The following is a 24,222-nucleotide window of genomic DNA, read 5'->3' as shown; positions in this document are numbered from 1 at the left end:
TTAGCATCAGACAGAAAAATAGCTTAGAATAAAAGCTGTTTGTTTTCCATAACATGCTTTGTGATGCGATCTTTTGTGCTAGAGACAGCTTGAGTTGCCAGGACTTTCCAAGTCAGCTTGTTTCCTCCACCTTGATTTTGTTACCTCAGCAGGCCTCCTGCATCTTTTTTCACCTTAAGCATTAGTGGAATAGCTTTGGAGTTGCTGATTCTAACTTATGCGTGAAAGGGCACAGAAATATGACCTGCTAAGAGTTTTACTTTGACCTCATGAGGTGTTTAGAGCACCAGGAATGAAATAGAGACTATTAGAGCTTATTCAAGTTGTCCATTGCTTTTTTTGTTTCGTGGTAGTCCTTCCCAAAGTAAGCCCAGAAATGGCAGAATTTTGGGGAATTGTTTAGCGTTGACTATTGGATAGAGGCCTCTGTAGATGAAATTGGTTTACTTTGCACACTAGTCCAGAGTATTTGGTTTTTCTTCTTTTTTTATACAGTGCTTATCATAAGCGATTTTTTTGTCCCCAGAGTATGCATATTGGTCTTTTCTAGAAACTCATACAGCAATCCAAGGGAACAGCTGAGAATTTACTGAACGTAACTTGGAAAGGGAACATTATAGTGTATAAATCTGCCCTATGCCAATTCTTCCTAGCTCTCTCTCTATTGACTCTGAAGACTCAGTTCAGACTTTGTAAATGAAGCCAAAAAAAGTCATCTAGCATGTGCAATGTCTGTGTTTACTTTAAAGATTTACTTGTGTGCGAATAAAGAAATTAAAAAGTGAGTAATAAAGCAGCGTTGTGTGTTGGAAATAATACGTTCAGAAAATGAATTGCAGAATTTCCTTTTATAAATTTCTTTTCCTCCATCTTCCGTATTGAAGTTTTAAGGTACACGAGATTGCTACTCTGTACGAAATAGTGACATATAACCAGATGTCTGCTCGATTCAATGAAAAGGAAATTCCAGATGCACAGATTAAAGAAATTGGGGTAGTGTTGCTGTTAGGGTGATCTGAGACCATAAGTGAGCAGAGTTTTGAAGGTCGGGGTAATTTCTTGTTAACGTCTCTTTTTCCAGACATTTTGCCAGTTACTGCTTCTGGCTACGAACCTTAAGCTGAAGCCCTGGCATACTCAAAAATAGGAAACACAAAATTGTGTCAAATCCATGAACTTCAGAAGTGCTGAAGATACAGAACTGCACAAAGATAGTGGAGTAGATACAGAATAGTGAATAGCAAAGGTACTTAAGATAAAGGAGTGCTGTGTGCGTGAAAGTAAATGAAACAGAAGGCACAAATGTGAAATGACATTTTGAGTTGATCAGACAAAATTTGAACAGGCTGTGAAATCCTACCTGGTTTTTGAAGAGGCGTTCCCGATTCCTTAGGCAGAGATATTCATGTGTGTCAGTCGAGGGGATAAGAAGCGCCTGAAAAAGAGCAGGCATGCAGGTGAGGGGTGTTTGGGGGTGAAGAAGGGAATCTGCTTTTACCCTTCAGAAACATTTGACTCAAGAAAGGTGATCAGAGGACAGAAAAGGATGACACAAAGGAAGACACAAAAGCAATTACAATTTTATGTCTCTAACCTGTTTCTGTTAAAACAGAAATTTTGTATTCTGTATGACAGAATTCCTCCTGACTTTGCTGACAGGCAAAACAGAACAAGGTCTAAGACAGAAGTTGGTACTAGTGGGTGGCCTCAAACATAGCTGTGTGCTTAGTTAAAGTAAAATTAGAAACAGTTAAGAAGTGCTTGTTGCAGAAAATCAGGCTGTAATTTATTGTTCTAGCACCAAGCATTTTCAGCAGTTGGTGCTAGTTAGCTTATTTTCTGTCCTTTAGAAAAAAAAGAAATCTGCTCTGTTACTTAAATACGATACCCATTCCAATTAGTGTTAAGAAGAATTAATCAAATTCATTCTTGAAGAGTTCAGGTGAGTAGAATTGAATGAGTAGTTTTCCAAGTTGAAATTTTAAAGAGCATTAACAAAATACATGCAGAGCTTGCACTGTAGAAATTATTCCAATTTTTATTCTGATAAAAATTACTAGAATTTGTATTTTTTAATTATTATTCAAATTTTTATTCTAATTAAAAAAACTCCTTAGTAGGAGGTTTTAAATGCATTTGCTTTCATCTTCTGCATTCATTAATAGTTGCTAAATTTTTGAATGACATCTGAGTAATTCTGAAAAGAAACTGATATTCTCCACATATTCTCATTCTTTTTGTCACTGACAACAACTTTCATGATCCTTGAACATGGTATTGACTAGCAGAAATATTTTTCCAACCGAAAGATGTAAACGTGCATATTATAGATGGTTGAAATCATTGTTATTTGGACTCATAGTGGACCAATATTTTCTAATTATGAATACCGTGATGGTATTTGTCACAGCAATGCCATGCAGTCACTGCTGTGGAAAAGTATGCAATGCTTCCTGCACGCTAGGGCCCAAACTTGGCATTTTTGCCCCTGCACTTGAGGGACATACCAGCAATAAATAGGTACTAAATATGTAGAAGTGACATTAACTTTTGAATTGGTTTCTTATGTACATTCCATTATCCTGAGGGAAGGAGAAAGTGTTTATTTTAAATTAAAGCGTAAGATTGTTGTTACCGAAAAAAGAATGGATTCTGAATTGAGCCAGTGTTTTCCTTGCATTAAAAAAAATCACGCATTCTAGAGGTACTGCAGGGACTCTTGCTGATTAACTCCTTGCTTCTTTGGGTTTTCTCTTGATTTTTATCTATATGTGACAGATTTTGCTTGAAAACTTGGAAGTCGAAGACTTTTATTAGTAGTGGATGATTTGGATAGTCAAGTCAGTTGTTTCAAAATTCCCATTCCACCTTTTCTTTGTCAGTCATTGCCTATGTGTATGTTTAATACCAACTCCTGCTCATTACTCTCCAAGGCCCTTATTTTTATATCCCTGCGTGTGAATATCCGTGCTCCTAAGGATGTATGTCAGTCCCTGCACCCGTGGACAAGGCTAGTGTAAGTCATAACATTGTTTCGTAGCGGGCGTTTACTGTGCTGTCAATACGTAGTTGTCAAGGTTTGGTTCTCTGAGTTGAGATGCTAAAGAAATTGCACAGGGGAGAGGATAAACTGAAGTCTGCAAAACAGCAGGGCATATTAGAAGAGAAATGAGGACATCCCAATTCAGTGAAGAGAGAATCAGAAGGAAAGAAAACAGCACTTGATCAGAGGTGAGATAGGATCCATATTCTGCTTTTATATTGTAAAAATGCAACTCAAGTTAACGGTGATGTATTATGTACTATAAAGATGGTGTAGAGCATGGAAAGGGATATTTAAGTCACGGATGATGATAATTCACATTGTGAGCACCTACATTTACTTTCTCACGTGAAAGTGATAAAATAGTCAAAGTTCTCCTGTTTTGAGGTGACCTATTTGCCCAAGTGTTGGAAGCATTAAGGACAGGCAACTATTTGGCATTCTACTCAATTACCTTCATATAGTAGCAAAAAGTTTTGTATAACACAACTTTTGTAGCATAATTTACTAGTTAACCATATTTTAGCAGGCTTTCCGAGAAAATGAATCACATTCAGTAATTATATTTTTATATTTTAAGTACAAACATGTGTTTAATTTGCTTCAGCGGGTACAAAAAAAATTCCCCAACAAGGGCTTTCTGGCAGGCTGGCAGAGGATGCTGCTTCTGGAAGCCCTAATTTTGGAAACGCCAGCGCTGGCTCTGTTAGCAAGAAATGCCTTTCTCTGGAGTGGCAGCAGATATTGTTGGTTGAAAATAAGGGTCAGATTTATTACAAGAAGCTGGTCATCGCTCATTTGTTTATATTGAAAGCAAAGCGGGGGTTAAGTACGCAATACTTGAGGTAACAACTCATCATCTGGGTGCCTCTGTCTACTTCAGCCTTTTACATCTGAAGATCAGGGTCCAGAATTTCATGTTAAGCCTAAGTGTCAGATAGTGGTTTGGTTTCTGTTACCATTTATCCATGCATCCATTTTTGAGGAAAGTATCATGACAGAAAACCAAGACTCATCTTGAAACTTTTCCTTTCTCCTAAAAGCGCGAGGTGAAAGCTGTGTGTGGCTTTAGCAGAGGGTTTGCGTGAACACCAACACGGTTCTTTTGTTGTGTTCAGATGTCTTCGGTTTCAGCTTCTTGAAGTTTGCAATGCGTTCCTGAGTTGAACGTCAGAGACCAGGGGGAGACCGTACTAGCATGGCTGCACTGAGCTCGGTGCAGAGCTCAGTCTGCCGCAGCTCCGGGGCAGCTTTACATGTGGGCAGGTCTTTACCTTCACCGTTGGAGCTGCTTTAACACGGTGTTTTATCCCAGCTCCTGTTGGCTGCCGAGAGCTTGGAGCCGGCCTGTGCAAACAGGTTTGCTCTGGCCAGTCGCTGCTGGTGGAATAACCGTGGGAAAAGATCAGTGGACGGGTGGGTTAATTGCATCCGTCGGAACGGCTGGTATTCCGATATCGGCATGGCTCCTGCAGTTAGATGTGATTTACAGGGAATGCCTGCTTTTATTTGCCATTGCTGTAATCAAATTAGTTAAGCGTAATAATCACAGGGGCAGGCACTTGCCAGCAGTTATCGTTTAGCAGCAGTTTAAGCACATATAATTTTTCCTTTTTATCAAATAGGCAATAGAAAAGATGGGCTGAGAGACATTAGCTAGGAAGTACTAAATTACAGGTGTTTACTGGTGTAGATACTAAGGAGGTTCAAAAATTATTTTGTAATCTGGGTTGACATTCACAGTGTCTTTATTACAGAGAGTATATGGGTTACGTTAAGCAAGAGGTAAAGAATATTTTAAGTTTTTAAAAATGTGTCTAGTTTTGCAATAGTTTAAAAAGCAAAATAGTCTGAAATGTCAGAACAGCATTGGTGTTAATACCTGCAATGCTTATGTTGCAGGGCAGGATTAACATCTGTCTTTGTGCCCAGATCCTCACCTCCAGGTGATCCCTACCCCACCGAGATCCGCAGTGGCCTCTTCCAGCAATTGCCCAGGCCAAGGGATGCGTTACGGCACCCGCAGCTCTCCTCCCAGCCGTGCACCTGCGCTGCCCAGGGGAAGCCGGGGTGTGCGCAGGGCAGTTTCTGCTCAGGCTTTGCCCTGGATAATTGTGTCCTGCTGACGATCCCTTAAGCTGTAGGCAGATCTCCAGTTCTGTCTCAATTTGGCATTTAATAAGTTATTTTCAGCTACCTGTCTGTCTCTGTACGACGTTATTGGCACATAAGAATGACTCATTTTTGGTGAGTGCAGTTTACATAAAAACAAGACAGCAGGCTTTATTGCCCTATGCAAAAACTACAGCTTTCAAATTAAAAAAATTAAAAAAAACCCACACAATTAGTTCCTCTTTAACAGTACCTAATGATTTGCTGTAGTCATTAATTTTTAATATAGCAATTTATGTAAGCGGGTTTTAGATAAATGCATCAGAAATATACTGCTTAACGTGTGTATGTTTAACTTCACTTGCTTAAATCCTTCTGTACTCCATGGCTTGAACACAATTTCACCCTTCCCATCAAAGCACAGTTCTTCCCCTCTTGAAAAGTATTCTGTAAAGCACCCCAGTCTTGGCACTAATTATGCCATACAGCCTAAGGAGTAGCACTGGGAGTAAGAAATGACCTAACTGCCATGGGCCAAACACAAAAAAAAAATGCAGGAAGGGAAGAAAATGAATACTGAGTACATAATCTTACACACAAATTTAATTTAGAGACAAATAGGCCAATAAAATATCGGATAAACACTTCTCTCATCATCACAACAGTTACGTATGTGACTAAGGCAAATACTATAGATTGCTTCTCCAGGCTCTATAAGGTGCAACAATTTTGCTGGCAGCAGCAACTGCTCTCTTAAATACATACATTTGAATATAAAATCCTTTTAGAATAGGGTAATGTGTTGTCTTGCTCTAGATTTTTAGAAAGATCACTGTAAGCAGATAAAAAGGAAGCTTGAGCTCAGAAGAATGCCACAAATCATTCTCAAAAAGTCACTTTTAATTAGGATTAATTTGGTTAATGATATGCCGTATGAATTCTTCTATATGAATATAGTTGTTCTAAGGCTAGTGTCCTCCAAAAGCTGATCAGTACTCATGTCTCCAAGAAAAAACATAAAAGGAATATATTTATTCGAATGGCAAGTTTTAGCCGAGGCTTTAGTCCTTGCATCTTAAAGCCCATGTTTATACTGCTGATAGCTCAGCAGGAAGTGTGGAGCTGTGTTAAATACCGTTTCTCTTGAGATGATGGCTGAGGCCAATTATCGCCTCTCAAATCTACAGGCAATTTCACGCAGCCGTCTTTTTAAGCCTGCTCCTCTCCCCGAAAGCCTATCAAAGGCATCCAACGCACAGCGAGATCTTTCGAGGCCAGGTTGGGGATCTGATGCAAGAGCAGGGGTGGTGAGAAGGCGCGGGGGTAGGACTGCTGCGGGGCGTCTTGGCTGCGGGTTATTTGGGTTTTCCTTCTGTTCTGTAGCCGTTGCGCTGGGCCTGCAGTGGTGGGACAGCCGGAACAGCAGTCTGCATAGTGGCTTTAATTACAGTTCTGGTGCTGCTCCGAAAAAGGTTTCAGGTGTTGGACAGCCTTGTTCAGTATCTTTATCAATGATCTGGATGAGGGGATTGAGTGCACCCTCAGTAAGTTTGCAGATGACACCAAGTTGGGTGGGAGTGTCGATCTGCTGGAGGGTAGGATGGCCCTGCAGAGGGACCTGGACAGGCTGGATCAATGGGCTGAGGCCAACTGTATGAGGTTTAACAAGGCCAAGTGTCGGGTCCTGCACTTCGGTCACAACAACCCCATGCAACGCTGCAGGCTTGGGGAAGAGTGGCTGGAAAGCTGCCTGGCTGAAAAGGACCTGGGGGTGTTGGTCGACAGCGGCTGAACATGAGCCAGCAGTGTACCCAGGTGGCCAAGAAGGCCAACAGCATCCTGGCTTGTATCAGGAATAGTGTGGCCAGCAGGAGCAGGGAGGTGATTGTGCCCCTGTGCTTGGCGCTGGTGAGGCCGCACCTGGAATGCTGTGTCCAGTGTTGGGCCCCTCACTACAAGAAAGACACTGAGGTGCTGGAGCGTGTCCAGAGAAGGGCAGCGGAGCTGGTGAAGGGTCTGGAGCACAGGGCTGATGGGGAGCGGCTGAGGGAGCTGGGGGTGTTCAGCCTGGAGAAGAGGAGGCTGAGGCGAGACCTTATCGCTCTCTACAGCTGCCTGACAGGAGGGTGTAGTGGGGTGGGTGTTGGTCTCTTCTCCCATGTAGTTAGTGATAGGACGAGAGGAAATGGCCTCAAGCTGCACCAGGGGAGATTTAGATTGGATAATAGGAAAAATTTCTTCACAGAAAGGGTAGTCAAGCATTGGACCAGCCTGCCCAGAGAGGTGGTGGAGTCACCATCCCTGGAGGTGTTCAAAAAACGGGCAGATGTGGCACTTCGGGACATGGTTTAGTCTAGTCTACCCTTGATTGGTTTAGTGTGGACTTGGTAATGTTAGGTTAATGGTTGGACTGGATGATCTTAAAGGGCTTTTCCAACCTAAACGATTGTATGATTCTATGACGCTCCTGATGTGGATTGGTGTTACAGTAACCTTTTATGTTCTCTCCCCTTTTCTGCAATTCTCTTTTTTCCCCCAGAATTTTCAACATATAGAAGAGCCGGTTTCCATGATTAAAGGCCTTTTTGTGCTTTTCGTTATGAATATATTAATTAAAAGCAGATGTAATACTCATAACTACTAATTTATTAATTTTGTGGTTTGAGATTTGCTTTGCATTTCATTATATTAGAATTAGTTATTTTGCTTTGCCACTGGTATTTCATACAACTCCTGGTTTTCCCCCCAGAATTAGAAGCAGTCTTCCTTCAGCTGCATACACTATATTTTCAATCTGCTCTATAAAAGCAAAACCAAAATCAACACAAACTCTAGGGAAGTTACTAGCGGGAATTGACCTTCCGCTATCACGGTGCGTTGTTAGCCCTTTCTTTTTAAACATTTTCTTTTACAGCATTAATCTCTCTAATTTTGTTTGTTGAAGTGTATTTAAATGAGGAAACACTGGATATGCTAATTCTAGTAAAGAAAGTGAGAGGTTCTTTTCGGAATTACTCCTCAGTTTATGAAGGTATTTTTTGTACTGAAAATGTTTGCAGAAAAGGAAGCTGACCAAGATAAATGCCAGTGAATCAACGTCTCTGGAAGTGGCTGACCTGTATTTGATAGAAGTGGCTCTAATGTGAAGCCAGCAGAGAGGTTTGACCATGGTAATAGGAGCCAGTGCAGTCGGAGATGCAGTTACATCCTGAAGGAAACTTGATTCTTACAATACGGTTGATCATGTTTTCATTTCAGACCTTTTCTGTGGTTTGTGCCCCTTGCTGGTAGGCTTCATAATGTGACTTCATCCTTTATTACTGTTTGAATATCTTAGAACAGCAAAATAAAGCAAAGCCATTTTATGCTACAGGTTTTTACCCTAATGACACACAGGGGAATGGGAATTACTCTTTACTTAACCGTAATCCTTGAAAGCAATATATCGTAGTGGTTGCATAGGGATCTAAGGCAATTGATAGAATAAATGTTTAAAATTCCTGGGTATGGTTATGTGTTACATACAGAGAGAATACTGGGATCACTTTTTTTGCCCAGATGCATTTATCCATGTTAAATCTCCATTTATTTTCTATTCATGCCTATAACCTCTAGATTCCTTTTGGTATTTCCTTTTGCCTTGGGATGACAGGTAAATCTTCACAGTGGCAAGTTCTGTAAAAGTGAGATTTGACCCTCAGCACCTTGAGACAGCCTTCTGCTGTGAAACACAAAGTTTTCCTTTCTCTTAATTTTGCTTTTGCATGTACCCAAAAGAACCTCTTTGTCAAAATGAACTGCTTTGCCAGTCACAATCTTTTATTAGTTAAAATATGATTTATGAATCACAGAGAGTAATCGGTAAGGAGAAAACATAACTTGGTAGAAGTAAAAATCGACTTTGAAGCCTATTTGCAGTGACAACAGCACACCCTCAAACATGCGCATCTGCTGTAACATCTGGCCTCTGACAGGAAGCTGCTTGCCCTGCTAAGAATAATATTACAGTAATTCCAAGCACGCAGGTAATTTCTTTCAAAGAACCTATCTCTAGATAATATGTTGGCTTGCTAAATTTTTTACTATAAAAAACCCAGTACTATTGGTTTCCTTTGGCAGTGTTCAGAAAAAGTTCTACCCTTTGTGATTTTTTTCCCAAATGTAATATTAGATTATTTCAATTACTATGTTATTTTCTAACATTTTTAAGACTGTTAGTCCTGCACGTGCCTTCCGGAGTAAAGTACCTCCTGCAGGGGCTGGAAGTATGCCTGGAGTGTTCGCAGTGCTGGATCATTCCCATCCCGTGGAGGATCAGCTGCGTGGTCTGCGCTCCCTCGCAGCACATAGACATAAACCCACTGTATCGAGCACTAACTGCTGTTGGCATAGCAGGCAAACGCTATCAAACCCATGTTTCTAATTTTTTTTTTTCAGAATACAAGTTTGGGACCACCTCTTAGTCAACACTTTTTCCCATGAGACAGCCTATCAAAATTGATCCGTGTTTCCACACCTTGGGTTTTTTGGCACCATTGGAGGAAAAAGTGAACAATTCTCATTCCCTTTTTTTTTCTTACTACCTGTGTTTCTCAGAAGTTTCCATGGAGCTGGGGTTTACTCAGAGTGGGCAGCGATCAGCAACATGCTTAGGAGAGTCCGTTCTTTTCCTCTTTGTTGTAGTATCTTTGTAAGCATGCTTAACAAACGATGCATGTAAAGCGTAAATTAATTAATCTTTGGCTCCATGCAGCCCTCATGAAAGGCGATTATTTGACATTTCTCCAATCTGCACGTTTCCGCAGGGAATATCGCAGTGTGAGGCGCACCTACGTGGCCGCACAATCACGGCGTTACGGTACGGCGCTTATCCCCTCCCCCGGAGAGACTTGTAAAAGCAAACACTCTGATACTGTCACCAGAATTGCCAGTGGGCTGACATGTTTGGTGGCTTGTTTGGGATGAGCATTAAAATCTTCATTAACTGTAGCTCCGGAAGCTATTGCATAATCATCAGATGATTACAGTTTTTATCATTCTCAGCGTGAGCTAAAAATCAAACTAGCTGCTTAGAGTTAAATGCAATTGTTAATTTTAAATGTTTTCCAGTCCCCTAGCAGGGTCACCCTTAATCATGAGCCTGAGGATGCTAACAGGGCATGTAAAATGAATGGGACTGGGCTGCTGGGGTTTTTTTCTTCTTCCTAGCTTAGTGCCACTAAGCAGATGGCAGGTTCGACTGTTTCCAATCAGTTGCTGGCACATAAAATAGCTTTTAGAACAAGACCATTTTTGCCGGTAGGAATTTACAGATTGTTGAATGTTTTCAGTTCTGGAGCCACATCTGCCATTGCACTGTTTTAGAGGTGGTTTTCCTTTGTGATTTGCAGACACTTAAGCCAGTAAGTTTGTTGTAGCTATTGCAGTTTTCCTTTTTTTTTCCCTCCCCCCCGTATTTCTTCACGACTGTGTTCTTTCACAGTTACCTGTTTCTAGCCCTTTTGAACTCACAGTCATCAGCTTGTTTCTGCCACAGACTGCCTCAGAATTCCGTAGCTTTGTATCTCCTAGCATCTGCTCCTCAAACTTGCCGTCCTTTACAGACCTCTTCCCATCAAATTCTTAGCTGTGAGATATTTGGATGGCCTTTAGGGACAGCTGCTGTGTGAAGTGCTCAAATGCAACCCAAGTCTTGCGTTAAGAAGTTAAACCAGAAAAACCATGTGTGCTAGGACAAAACTGTAACTGGTTACAGAGGCAGCACTAAAGGCATCTCTGTCACTCCTCGTTTTCAGCTCATCTATTTTCGTCTCTTGTCTTCCAGACATGCAGCTTGACTCAGCTCTGGTGAGTCCTCCATATTCCCATACGTGAGCTAATGTTTTTTTCCCCTCTCAGTCCCCCTAAAGCTGAAAACCAAACCAAACCAAGTACCCTTCTGCTCCCTCTCCGTTTTAAGGCAACTGATGTGTTAAAAGCACTTTTTGTTGGCAGCAAAGCAGCTGTACCCTTCATCCCGTTGCCGCTGCAGTGCCGGGCTGAATCAGGCATCGCTTATCTGAGAGCGAACCCGGCGCCGACAGTGTCCATCTCTTATCATAGAATCATAGAATCATTTAGGTTGGAAAAGACCTTTAAGATCATCCAGTCCAACCATTAACCTACACTACCAAGTCCTTCGCTGCCTCTGCAGTGCCAGGAATTTTAACGTTTCTAATGACTCGCTGCGAGTTGTGCTGGCAGTCCGCGTATAGGAGATGTAGTCACTGAGAACGCTTGGCTTCTTGGGCTTTTTGCTCCAAGAGAGATCGCTGCCAATAAAGTTACCAAAAAGTGACTGTTAATGACTTTGTGGCGAATACCCTCAATGCTGGGGCCTCGAGCAGCGTATTTCAGCTGATACCTGGCTGGTGCAGTGTGCTTTTGTGGTGGGGTTAGGGAGCACCCCAGCAGTTGCACCCCTTCCACCGGGGGAGAGGATGGGTAAGCGCTGGAGGCAGCGGCCGGTGGTGCCAACAAAACTCCGCTGGTGTGGGCACACTTACGCTCACTTACAGGAGGGTTGAATTTGGCCTGGTAATTCCTAATATCATACATATTTATCAGTACTCAATCATAGCAGAATTTAGGAGACATCTGTATTTCTTGCACATAACAAAAGGAAGATATACTGCTGTAATATTAAGATTAAGCATAGCTCTTTCTCTTCTTTTGAGAGTCATAACGCAACTCTTGAGATGTCGTATATCTCTTCCTAATGAAGTGTCAAAAATATTTACCTTCAGGACAAATTACAAGAATAGCAAACATCCTACTCCGTATTAAAGCAGTTGCTACAGTAACGTCAGCAGCTCACAAGCTCTCTCTGGTGGTCCTGCAAAGCTGAATGTTGTTGCACTGAGTGTCGCTAGGTTTGATCAAAGTATAAATAGCGGTGAAAAGGGGGGGGAAGTGGAAACAGCCAAGTTAAAATATTTGCAGTTGGACTCTGATGATTTTTCCAAGTTCCTCAGGCTGTTTTGCACCTGGCTTTGCTCGTGTGTGTGTAGATGGTTTATGGGATGGAAATAGCCTGACCTGTAATGATCTTGAGGCCACCGATTTCTCTGGGGTGCCACTGAGTTCTCAGAGCTTCTGAAAATTACCTCGTAGCCTGTCTACCAGCTTTGGGCATCTGAACTGCAGGATTTCAGAGGCTGCATGCTTAAAATATCAAAATTCCTTTTTCACTGGAGCTTCATGCGTTAAACTCGGCTGCAAGACTTACAATACCGTTACTTCTAAGCAACTACACTACTGTGATGTTTGCTCAGAAAGGCTGACTTTATTTAATGTCTGTGCCTGCAATATTGATACCCTAATTTGGATCCAAATTTTGTTTGTCCTTATTTGCACACTTATGCAAGCATGAAATACTGAAGGTGAAATTGATTTCTGTTGTTACTGAAACAAACTACTATTAAAAGTCGTATCTTTCTACTGAGATAGAATTTGCTAATATTAAAAAAATGATAGGCTTATGGCCCAGCTGAACCAATCTAATAAATCCATTTTAACAAAGAAATTGGCTTTTTATTGAAAGGGCGTTGTGCTCATCTCGCAGGGTGGCTCCAGAGAGCCTTTGGCAGTTAGCCAGGCAGTCGCTGTAAATCCTGTCTCGCTACAGTGAAGACCCCGAAGGAGCCAGATCAGATAGTGCTCTGCTACCTGCGCCTGTGTGCCTCGTGTAACCCCACACGGCATGTGTTTTGGCACAGGAGGTACTTCTCCCCCCAGCTCCAGTACCAACGTGCAAAGCTAAGTGAGGATAAGCCAGTCGGTTTTGGCAGACTGATCTTTTCTATGTTGTTGATGGCTTTAAACTCAGCTATGTTGTACAACCTGTGCTTGCCTGGTCTTAGATGCACGCACACAGTGATTTTTTAGGTATGAGGCAAAGAAGTGATTATTTTTAAAAATTTTAGCCACTCTGCATCACCATCGTTGTGGTTTAACCCCAGCCAGCAACTCAGCGCCACGCAGCCGCTTGCTCACTGACCCTGCCCCGGTGGGATGGGGGAGAGAATCGGAGGAGTAAGAGTGAGAAACACTCCTGGGGTGAGATAAGAACAGTTTAACAATTGAAATAAAGTAAAAGAGTAATGATGATAATAACAATATAATAATGATAGTAATAATAATGTACAAAGCAAGTGATGCCCAATGCAATTGCTCACCACCCGCCGACCGATGCCCAGCCAGTTCCCGAGCAGCGATCGCTGCTCCCCGGCCAACCCCCCCAGTTTCTATACTGCCCATGACGCCGTATGGTATGGAATGGCCCTTGGGGCAGTTTGGATCAACTCTTCTGGCTGTGCCCCCTCCCAGCTTCTTGTGCACCTGGCAGAGCATGGGAAGCTGCCAAGTCCTTGACTGGCACAAGCAGTACTTAGCAACAACTAAACCATCAGCGTGTTATCAGCATTATTTTCCTACTAAATCCAAAACACAGCACTGTGCCTGCTACTCAGATGAAAATTAACTCTATCCCAGCCGAAACCAGGACAACCATGAAATAATTTCCAAAGGGGTTTCCTTCTTGTGTCTCGAGCAGCGCGTAGGTGGTCTTCTGGATGGGTTGTACCAAGTGCTGCTACTGCCCTGCTACTACAGGCAGAAGCTTCCTGATCTCTTTTTTTGAGTACATGGAGGATACAAAGCTCTCCTAGAACACATAGGCAAAATTGATCCAAAAAGCACCAAGAGAAGCTGCTTTGAATGCTTCCGTAACCTACAGTTTGCATATTTTCAAGGATGTTTTATTTCTCTTACCATGCTGGTTTTAAATGTTTCTTTAGTAAGAGTAATTTTAGGAGTAACAGTAATCATATGGAATCTTTTATTTGTAATTTTAAGATTTCCTTTGCATTTGCTTAAGAACAGGTACTTGAAGTGAAATGTTTGATTTTTAGATGTGTACATGGTGCCCATGCCCAGGCTGGGGCTTGAGGGGTCTCTGTGAGGAGAGGCCGAAGCTGCCCTGGGCCAGGCACAAACAGTTCCAGCAGCCCCATGGCCAGGCGCAGCTGAGCTGCTGTTTTAATTTTTGTCTTTGTTTCTTACCATCTGAATCTCTTTATATGGCAGTAAATTAAATTAATTTTCCTCAAGTTGAGTCTGCTTTGCTCGTGACAGTGATCAACAAGTAAGCTCGCTGTCCTTATCTCAACCTGTGAGCTTTTTTATCTTACTTTCTTCCGCATCCTGTTGAGGGGGGCGGGTGAGAGCGCGGCTGGGTGAGCCTCGGGCAGCCGGCCAAGATCAACCCACCACAACATGCTCATTTGGGAATACGTCAGATGAAACCGTGGTGGGAGTAAGAGTCCAATAAGGTCACTGAAGTTGGTGCGGTGGCTGGAGGAATGAAGATAACTTGTGCAACTCGGGCGTTTACGCACTTCTTAAAAGGGCTGACTCGAGCTCGGCACTGAGCTCTGACATTTAGCTCTCAAATAGCGATGACTGTTAGCACTTGTGTATCAACCTGATTTTTAGGTACAGCCGCTTCCTTGTGCCATATAGCCTGCCTTCACATTTATTTGTTCCTTCAGCAATTTACTTGTCAAAAGGAAAGCCAAAAACGAGCCTAGTCCTGCAGATCCACCTGTCAAGCTCCTGTCTGCTGGCTCCGTGATGTTTTGGGGTTGTAGTTACCCATGCCAGCTGGATAGCAGGAGTGCTCTGGAAAAGCTCAACGATATCTTTACCTTTTGACTGACAGAAAGGGGTAAATTTCAGAAAGCTTTTAACCTTCCCCATCTTTCCTAAAAATGCTAATAAAGGGGTTTGAGATCACCCAAGAGGTAGTAATCTTGATTTTAAAAGCCTTAAAAAAAGCAAGCTGTAGAACTAGAGAACAAAAGCACTTTAACACATTTTATATTTATGCTTTTTGTAGCCAAGCCAGATAAAGCTTTGTCAATTTAGAGAAAAACAAAACATTTACAAAGGATGCAAGGACCATTTTAAACCGTTCTGTCTCTGTGATGAGTGGCAGCCAGTGTCATTGAGGGAGCTCATCTTTTGGGCAGCTCTGCGGCACATTGGTGTGGTGTGTGAAACACGTTTGCTACCTCTAGCTAAAGCAGCCCAGATATTATCGCTTAAGCGCTGTGTAGTTCTATCTATTCCATCTGGTGTGATAGCAGTCGGAATAGCATGGAAAGCACATACAGTTTTGAGTACCTGGATCTTTTGTCTGGCATGGGTATCTCTTGATGGTGCACAATGCATCGCTGTGCCGCATGGACTTGCTTGTTGTATCTCCTCGCTGGTATTCCCTGAAAATCATCAGAAAATAAAGACAAAATAGGAGTTAGTGAAAGTTTCCACCAGATAGATCTTGTTCGCTGAGGGTGAGGAAACAATTAATGATGATTAACGGCCATCTGTTGAAGGCTTAATGACCTTGCACAGATAACGCTTTTTTAGTCGGCTGTGGTGTGTCATGGTAAACAACTCTTCACGCTGCCGTAAACACTGCCTAGATTGTGATTATTGGTTTTGGTTTTAAGTCATGGCGAAGTACGGATTTTACACAAACACCTGCACCTTTTTGAAGTTAAGGATGCTTTTTCTCCAACGTTAGCTGAAGCCACAGCCTTAAGAAGTCATGCCAATATTTTCATTAAAGCCTGCTAATAGACGCTGAAGTGAGGCAGTGCCCGAGTCTAATGAGTAGGCAAATGTACAGGCAGCAATTAGCTACCGTCTCGCTGACCCCTTCCTAGACGGAGCACGTGAAAGCATTGTAAGGGTCCTCAGAAACACTCCTGTCTGAATATGGGTACTGCCTTTTGAACGGGAGCGTGATGTGTGCAAAGGAGTAGGTCTGGAGCGGCCAGAACGGGGCTGCGCAGGGTCGTCAGGCACAAGGTGGGTGAAATATCCTAGCTCCCGGGGTTGCCTAATTGATGCCAGGACTGCGCCCTACTTCTGCCGCAGTTCAGCAATGGGCGAATGCCAGGGCAGCTTTGTGCCCTACGCTGGGTCTGTACATCAGCTCCGTTGTGCAGCATTGCAGCAATGTCACGCAGTCTTTTTTTTTTTTTTTTAATATCTCTTTAATAAAAAAGGATAAAATTACTCCAGAAATACCTGTGCTCAATCAATGAGGGTGCAGAATGTCTCTAAGAAGAGGGAGGACATTCTTCTTGTGTAAGTTTGTGAATGCGTTGCTGGTTTCTTTGATATTTAGCGTTTGTCAACAACAATTTGGCAGTGGAGGTTTCTGGGAATTAGACTGTTCTTACCTGTTCAGTTTGTTGCAGACATGAAAAGTCCATTTATATTTTTCTTCTTTTTGTTCCTTTTTTTTTTTTTTTTTTTTGAGCAGTTTAGTGCCAACACAGGAGAAAGAAATTGCTGGAAAAGCAGAACTGTATGCAGCAAAGTGAAATGAACCATTTAAAGTAATAGCAATATCTGCTCTCTGGAATCTAATGTTTTAAACGTCAGAGTGGAAGAAATTTGCTGGACGAATATGCAACTTTATTTAAAGGACAAGGTTAATGATTCTTTGCATGCATATTTACTTTATTTGCCTCTGCTTGTTTTCTTTTTCCTATTAGGCTGATGATAAAGACACTGGGAATTACAGTGCCATGCAATACAGACTCATCATTCCTCCAATCAAGGATGGTAAAGAAGGTTTTGTGATTGAAGCTTACACAGGGCTAATAAAAACTGCTATGCTGTTCAAAAATATGAGAAGATCCTATTTCAAGTTTCAGGTCATTGCAACTGACAATTACGGAAAAGGACTGAGCAGCAAAGCAGAAGTACTTGTAAGTATGAGCCGGGCATTATCTTTATGGAATAATTCCTGAGGAAATTCAAACACTACAGAAAGTTTAATTCGAGGCAGACCTATAGGAAGGCCGTAAACTGTGTGTATTTAATCTTTTTAACTCAGTGAAATACAGCTTTTTTTTTTTAAACCAAAAGCTTTTATGACCATCTGAAACGTGTTCATTTTTCATGGCAGAGATACTGATCTCAGTTACCACACTAGACATGATGTTCAGCATTTTATTTATTCAATGAGCCATTGTTAATGGTTCAATTTAGATTCTAATTGTTTGCATGAAACATGGACCAAAGTTATGGTCTGGGTCTTCTGGACCCAGATGGCAGCAATATAAGTGCTGGTTTTGTCCATTACAAGTATAAAGTGGGTCACATCTGCGTGGCCAGACGCAAGAATTTACAGATCATCTCCACCTATTCGCTAAGCCAGCAAGGTGCAGCCAGCTCCCGTCTCAAAGCTGTGAAGCAGGGTTAGCATGGCATTAAACCCCAGTTAATAAGCCTAGCTGAAAGCTTGCTGACTTGGGCTGTACTCTGTGTTAACATGAGTACGTAGCTTCTGGGTTGGAGTTCCATCTGAGCAAACCGTCTTTGAAAGCTAGAAGTCAGTTGGCTTACTAGGGAAAGCCAAGGTTGCCATGTTTTAGTTGCTCGTGTCTGGAAGGAAAATGCAAGGAATAATTTGGGGCTGAGACTGTACTTTAAATTTTCAGGGAAGCCACACTTCAAAAATGGCACCAGCTTTAGGCCTTGAGTTCATGTTTTTGTGCTGAGTGAAGGACATTGCCTTAGTCCAGTCACAGAAACCATCCAAGCTAAATTTCTTTAAAGCCTATATAACTTGATGGATTGGATTAATATTAGCATAATGTCGTAGGGATGGAGTGCATTATCTAGTTCATGGGAACACTGTCAAATGATACAGATGATAGCCATAATACTTGGTATATTGAGTTATGCAGGAATTCAGCAAATAAACATAATGTCTGGTGTCCTCATGCTTGACCTCCCAAAATGATAGGGCATTCTCATGCAATTTATGCAGTAATAGTATATTAAAATATAGCCAGAAGGTATCGACATTAAAATTAGAAAGTGAAATATGTCTCATTAATTTATAGAGGGATCTTTAGGCTGTCCAAGTGAGTGATGAGCACTCTGGTACAGTGGTTTTGAGCAAGGCGTGAAAGCTTAGAGTAGCTGTAGATACAGTTACAGACTGACACCATCCCACCACGAAAGTTTGGGTTTGCACTGAGCATGATCTGTATGTGAAGATCTTTCTAACTAGACAAAGCTGTTCCTGGGCTTCATGATTTGAACAGAATTTATCCTGCTGTCACTGTATTGTGACTTTGTCAGGTGCTCGGACTGGGAGGTGTTCATTCCTTTCAATACAAGCTCAAGGAGTGCACGTAGATAAGGGAAAGGAATTAAATTACTCACATGCAGAAGAATAAGATGCAGAGGAAGAAGGTCAGATTGCACTGGGAGGAGGCCCGGAGGGAAGAGGTGGGGCGACACCAGGGGGACAGTACTGTGTGAAGAACCTGAGCAGAGCAAGGTGTCCTCCAGAACGGGGGCCAGGACGCTTCCTCAGAGCCCCGGCACAGCTCTGTGAGCCGCATAAGCTGCCAAACCCCTTGGTAAGGTGTCTTCATGCTGTAGGGGACAGTCCATGTGAAGCATACCGGTCTGCTCCTGCTGGCTGGGACTGGCAGGATGGCCCAGGTTAGACATCTGTGGATCTACTGTTTGGTTCCATAAGATGGACTTTCCCTTTATAGCCTCTGTGAGACAAAATAAAGAATTGAGAAATTAAATTTCAAGGTAAGTTTGCTGCAAGTAAACGCTCTAAAGAAGGAACCAAGTGTGTGTGGACAGTGAATATTCACTATGATACCATCTTTAGTCACATGTTTGTTGGGGTTTGGGGGGGGTCCCAAGACCCCTTCCTCATTCAGCTCTCAGCATAAGCTGCTCCCAGCAATCCATTGGTGCCGTATAATGATCAAGACTGTGGGCTCTGCCTTGCTTGATTTAAAAATTGGAAAGTGAAGCCTAGTGAATAAAGCAATGGCTCAAAGGGATATCGCTTACAGGCTAGTGGTTATCAACAGTTACATGTTTTCCCTGCCCCTGCTGCAAACTTCCAGTTTGTTGTGCTACGTACTTAATTTAAGCTGGAACTTTCCTAGTTCTCAGCAACGTATTCTTCAGATACTCATGAACATGAGACATCTGAACATGCTGACTTCCAGCCCTATAATTTAGGCTGGTGCCTCCTATTTAGCATCACAAGACCTGGCTGTATTTTTGCGCAGTAGACTGGAAGTAGCAAAGGTTTTCTAAGGAACAGGGGGTCGGATGATCCCTGGTAGCTGTGCCCCAAAAAGCTTCCAGAGAGCGGTGACGGTGGTGCCTCAGGAAGAGCCTTTGCTTTCCCAGGCCTTCCACCTCTGCTCCCAGCATGTTTCCAGCTCTCCTCCAGTGGAAGGGAACAGTTTCTCCCCACAGCTTTTCTTACAATGTAGCTAAATTGGACTTAGTTCCTCAACTTAATGCTATTTTTAATAATTGAAAAATGAAAGCCTTTACAAATGTGGATAGCAAGCAAGTTAATGTTACTATGGAAACCTTAACTTTTTCTTGATTTCTGTTCAACAGCCTTGTTTTACTATAGCTTGTCATGAATGTGTGTTTATTCATATTTTTGTATATGAACAAGTAGTCGTAATTGTGATTCCTTGAATATCAAAAGAACTATTGCCTTTTTTTAAGTGTTGCGTTGATGCAGTACTCAGTACATAGGCGCACAGCGGTTGCTTGAATTGGCTAATGTAGTTAATTCCATTGAACTGTTCATTGCTTCAGAGTTCCTTTCAACAATTTTAGTCTAAAATTTATTTTGGGTTCATTATAATTCTGTTTTTCTTACACAGAAGTCTGTACATGCTGATCAGTGCATCTGATGACATTTCAAGAACATTTAAATATTTCAAGTTGAATTAAGCTTCAAAGCTGGTGAATCAGTGTTTGATGTGAAAGTATATTATGGCTTGTCTGCTGCAGTGCTTACAGGGCTCAGACTTCTCTTTTGAAAAACAGGAGCTGTTTTTTGCTTTTAGAATTGAATCGGCTAACTCTGTTGTTTAAATTTATCGGCTTTAACGTTGTCCTACTTTTCCAAATTTACCTCCAGAATCCTCTATAGGGAGGTGGTTTGGAGTATAGGGTTTGCCGTCATGCCTATATGGACATGCACCAAGTTTTAAGAAATGTTTTATTTGCTCCACCAGTACGGGAAGTAACTGTTCCTTTCACAACCTAAGGGGAAGTTGGCTGTGCTAGTGAAGAGAGAACTACTACAAAATGCAAAAATATTTAAAAGGGAGGAAAAAGCATGCAATCATTTTACTGGAAGGCAGCCTTTTCTTGGGATAAAAACAGCTTGAGGAGACTAGATCAGGAGATGTGAAGCAGAGTTTGCCAAATCTGCTGAATTTCATGCATGCGTGTAGTCCCTTCTGCACCCTGACGGTCCAGCCTGCTGTGGAAAAACAGAAGACTTACATTACTTTTGTAGTAGAAAATGCCAATACGAGAGATTTGGTCTGAGGTGAATTGGTTCTTCCATGGAATCCTGGAATTTTTTTTTTTTAAACAAAGCACACGAGTACTGAGTGTATTAAAGAGGCATTTTCATGTCCTTTTATTTAAAAGTGCAGTTGTAATTGGCTATGCACAGTTTTATGCCATATAGAAGGAGAAGCTAAAAAAAAATTGGAGATTAAAGTAACTTACACTGATGACTTCAAAACAGATGAACAGTTTCCTTTGTGATTTTCTAACAAAGTATCATTGATTTAGTTGAATTAATCTGGTATTTGCATTTACATTGGTGCAAACTGCGTATTTCCAAGGTTGGATTTTCCTATCAAGTCATCAAAAATACCATAATGCTCATAAGTGATTTTGAATGTGACACGTGGGAGATCCATGATTCTGTAAGTAAAGTCTAAACTATGAAGAACAGGTTTCATAGTCCCCACCTTAAAAAATCTATAATGCTGATGCAGTCCTGCAATTAGAGTTCTAGTTAAATCTTTGCCTGCTGTTTATTGGTTTTGGCTGCCAAGCAAAGCAAGATTTCCCAGCTCTCTTATTCGGAATTAAAATGAGAAATCCGTACATCAGGGCATGGCTGTGAAGGCAGGAAGGTAATTATTCCAGTCTTTTTGTATGGGGAGGATGTTATGCATGGGAGTGCCAACTGAATTTCACTCTTTTGTTTCCAGGTCTCTGTGGTCAATCAGTTGGATATGCAAGTCATCGTCTCTAATGTTCCTCCCACCCTTGTGGAACAAAACAAAGATCAACTCATAGGGTAATAAATTTATTTACTCTACAAATATCAGAAAATTCTCTGGTTTTGTGTTTAGATTCAGCACGCTCCCTTTATGCCACGATCCATTTTTTTACCGAAAGACTTGAAAATGCGCTAGTAGGTGTTTTGATGGGGAGCACAACCAGCTGAGGGACAGCACTGGCCCTCCCCAAACCCACATTTTGCCCCTCTTCTGGAGAATGCAGAGGCACAGCACTTCTTTGCTTGCACATTTGCCCGCTTTGTGGGCTCAGACTAGGTTCAGAGCTGCCCCTAATACAGACCATAGTGGAGGCTCCAAACACTGAGCACAGAACCCGCATCTGTCACAATCCAGGCTGTCAAATGAGTAAAGCACATCTCCAAAAGGCTGAGGCAGTGTGTCTCAGTGAGCTGTATTATTTGGGTGACGTAGCTCTAAGGGAAAAAAAGCAGAATTTAGAAAATTTATACTGGTACAATTAATACCACTAGCATCACCACATAGAATTTTAAGCGCAAAAAAATTGGTAATGGGGTGTTGTTATTCAGGTCTAGCAGGTATGAAATGTTGCGATGGGGGACGGGTAATTGGAAATGTTAATGCTTTGCAATAAAAGCAAAGTATTTTATCATACTGGAAGCCAGCTAAAATCTTTTTGGTAAAATATGTTTTAACAGCACTCATACCCACAACATCATCAGCTTCCAGGAGTCAGGTTTTCACTTTTAGCTTCTTTTTGTAAGACAAGGATGATTTTCTATACTTTGTGTCATTAGGCATATAACCATGAATTAGACAATATGGGGAAAAAAATACAATAGGAAATAGTTTAAAAACAATCTTTGTGTTCTGTCACTTTAATTGGTGATGAATGGCATTTCTCAAGATTTCAACAGGCCTGTTCCATCCTGACTGTTGTCATACCTTTACTTCTCCACGGAAATTGAAATACCTTAGGGTTGATGATATCATCATTCACCTAAAAAGAAGTGTGTTGTCTCTAAATGGCTCATGTCTTCACTGGGCTAGGAAAAAATATCGACAGATTTGCTTCTGGAGATTGTAGGACATGTTCCCCTTTTCTCCCTCTTTTTTGAGTCAGCTGTGAGTTAGCTCTGATAGATTCTAAGGTCAGAAACACTAATGAAGTTGTTCAGGCAATAGTCTGGACTCACAGGGACTCCATTTCCTAGAGCTAAGAATAATGAAGGAGTCTGCTTGCTCAACACTTAAGATGTAGCTTTCCAGAAGTGTCAGGTGTTGGTGGTGGCTGGAGAGTCAAAGAGCAATGCATCTTTTAGTGACAGTAATAGGAAGAATTTGTTTCTGCTTTGCTACGCCTTCAAGTTCACCTCAGCGTGCTGCACTGTACACATTTTTCTTCACACGGTAATTTGTAGCCTTCCTGAGCTTCTGTTTTCTTGAGTGGAGAAGATGAACACGCGTTCTGTACCACGTGTTTCTGCATGGCGTAGCATAGATGTCATGCTAAATTGGACTTAGGCCGTGTTTGAGATCCTCCCAGTTTTGGACTGTCCTGGAGCCAGAGGAGCCACCAGCAAAATACAGATGGCTCTTACGGAAGGTGGTAGGGCAGAAGGCAGGGCAGAAGCAGCCTGGCTTGAATGAAGAGTGTCAACTGCGTAGCACACATGTCGTGGGACTGAGAGCATGAATGCTGCAATGGGTGGCACGGCGAGGACGGCAAGAGCAGATTGCGTCTCGCCCTTTCGCCATCCCTGCAAAAGTCTCCTTTTGCAAACGCTGGAGCAGCTTGTTTCCAGCCCCCAGCAGACCTCAGCAGTGTTCGCTGCCTCGACAATAAATTGTACCGTAAGCATACCCTCACTCCTCTCCTCCGGGGCCCAGAGGAATAGCTGGCATATCCTGCCACAGTCTTGGAAAATGGCCCAGAGCCACGTTCCTTGGTCTCTGTGCTCCAAAAAAACCTCTTTTCTGCCAGGTTGGAATCTTTTAAAACTTGTTTCATGCTGTTCTGGCACTTGTGCATGGAAGTCTCTGACAGATGTGTAAATATTTCACAGTGAATGAAGCTTTTGCATGGGTATAAAAATAAAAAAACACGTCCAGGTTTTGAATTCTCAAACTTAGCTTGGGAAGCCTTCACGAACACCGTGAGGCCAGCAAGTGAGTATAGCGTAAGAATTTCACTTCTAAGGATAGGCTTTCAAGGACAACCTTTGCCAGAAGAGATTGCATTAGCTTGTTTTAAAATTGTCACATCCCTTATTGAAAATATTTGCAGAGAAGTCTCAGAAATAATTTTGCATATGTGCATTTGTCTCTTTCACATGGAAATGTATTTATTTCATTGCCATCTTCAAATTTATTGGATTTTCCTCCTGAAGTTTAAAAGAATGCTATCTCCCTGTTTTTATAAAGGCTTTAATAATTCATGCAGGATGTAAAAACAAAATAATAGGAATTTGTGATTTTTCATGTGCTATTCGGAAGATATAACCTCAGGCAAAGGGAAACCAAATAATCTGGAGACCTTCTCAGGCTAAAGTACTTTTGCCCAAAGGGGTTTCTGAGCCATTTCAAGTAATGCAGTAATTTATAAAATTAGAACACATTGTATAATTCGTTAACAGATAGAAAGACTGGATCGTTAAGTCAGTTAGTAACTACAGAGGTTATTCGGCTCCTCTCATTTTAGGACTGGAGTGATAGTAAAAAATAATCTCTGAAAATATAACATTTAACCGCCCGTTGCAATGCTTGGTCATGGGGGATGTTAGGGAAGTGAGTAGTTGGGCCGTTTTTGAAATGATAGTGATTTTTCACAATAAAATAAATAGTGATTTAAACAACTTGGGAGAACAAGTT

At 41.9% G+C, this 24,222-nt stretch overlaps 1 protein-coding gene across 3 annotated transcripts in view; it reads left to right on the top strand.

Annotated features, from left to right (window-relative positions):
* PCDH15 (protocadherin related 15) overlaps window positions 1-24,222 on the top strand; it is a 400,140-nt gene that overhangs the window by 334,407 nt on the left and 41,511 nt on the right. For all 3 annotated transcript variants that reach the window (XM_075717276.1, XM_075717274.1, XM_075717275.1), the window contains exons 26-27: window positions 16,765-16,980; window positions 21,301-21,389. In XM_075717276.1, coding sequence (XP_075573391.1) covers window positions 16,765-16,980; window positions 21,301-21,389 — 305 coding nt within the window. The remainder of the gene's footprint in view (window positions 1-16,764; window positions 16,981-21,300; window positions 21,390-24,222) is intronic.

The sequence above is a fragment of the Pelecanus crispus genome, chromosome 10 (genome assembly GCF_030463565.1).
Source record: "Pelecanus crispus isolate bPelCri1 chromosome 10, bPelCri1.pri, whole genome shotgun sequence".
NCBI lineage: Eukaryota > Metazoa > Chordata > Aves > Pelecaniformes > Pelecanidae > Pelecanus > Pelecanus crispus.
The sequence above is the reverse complement of the archived record's forward strand: the minus strand, read 5'-3'. Positions and strand labels throughout refer to the sequence as shown.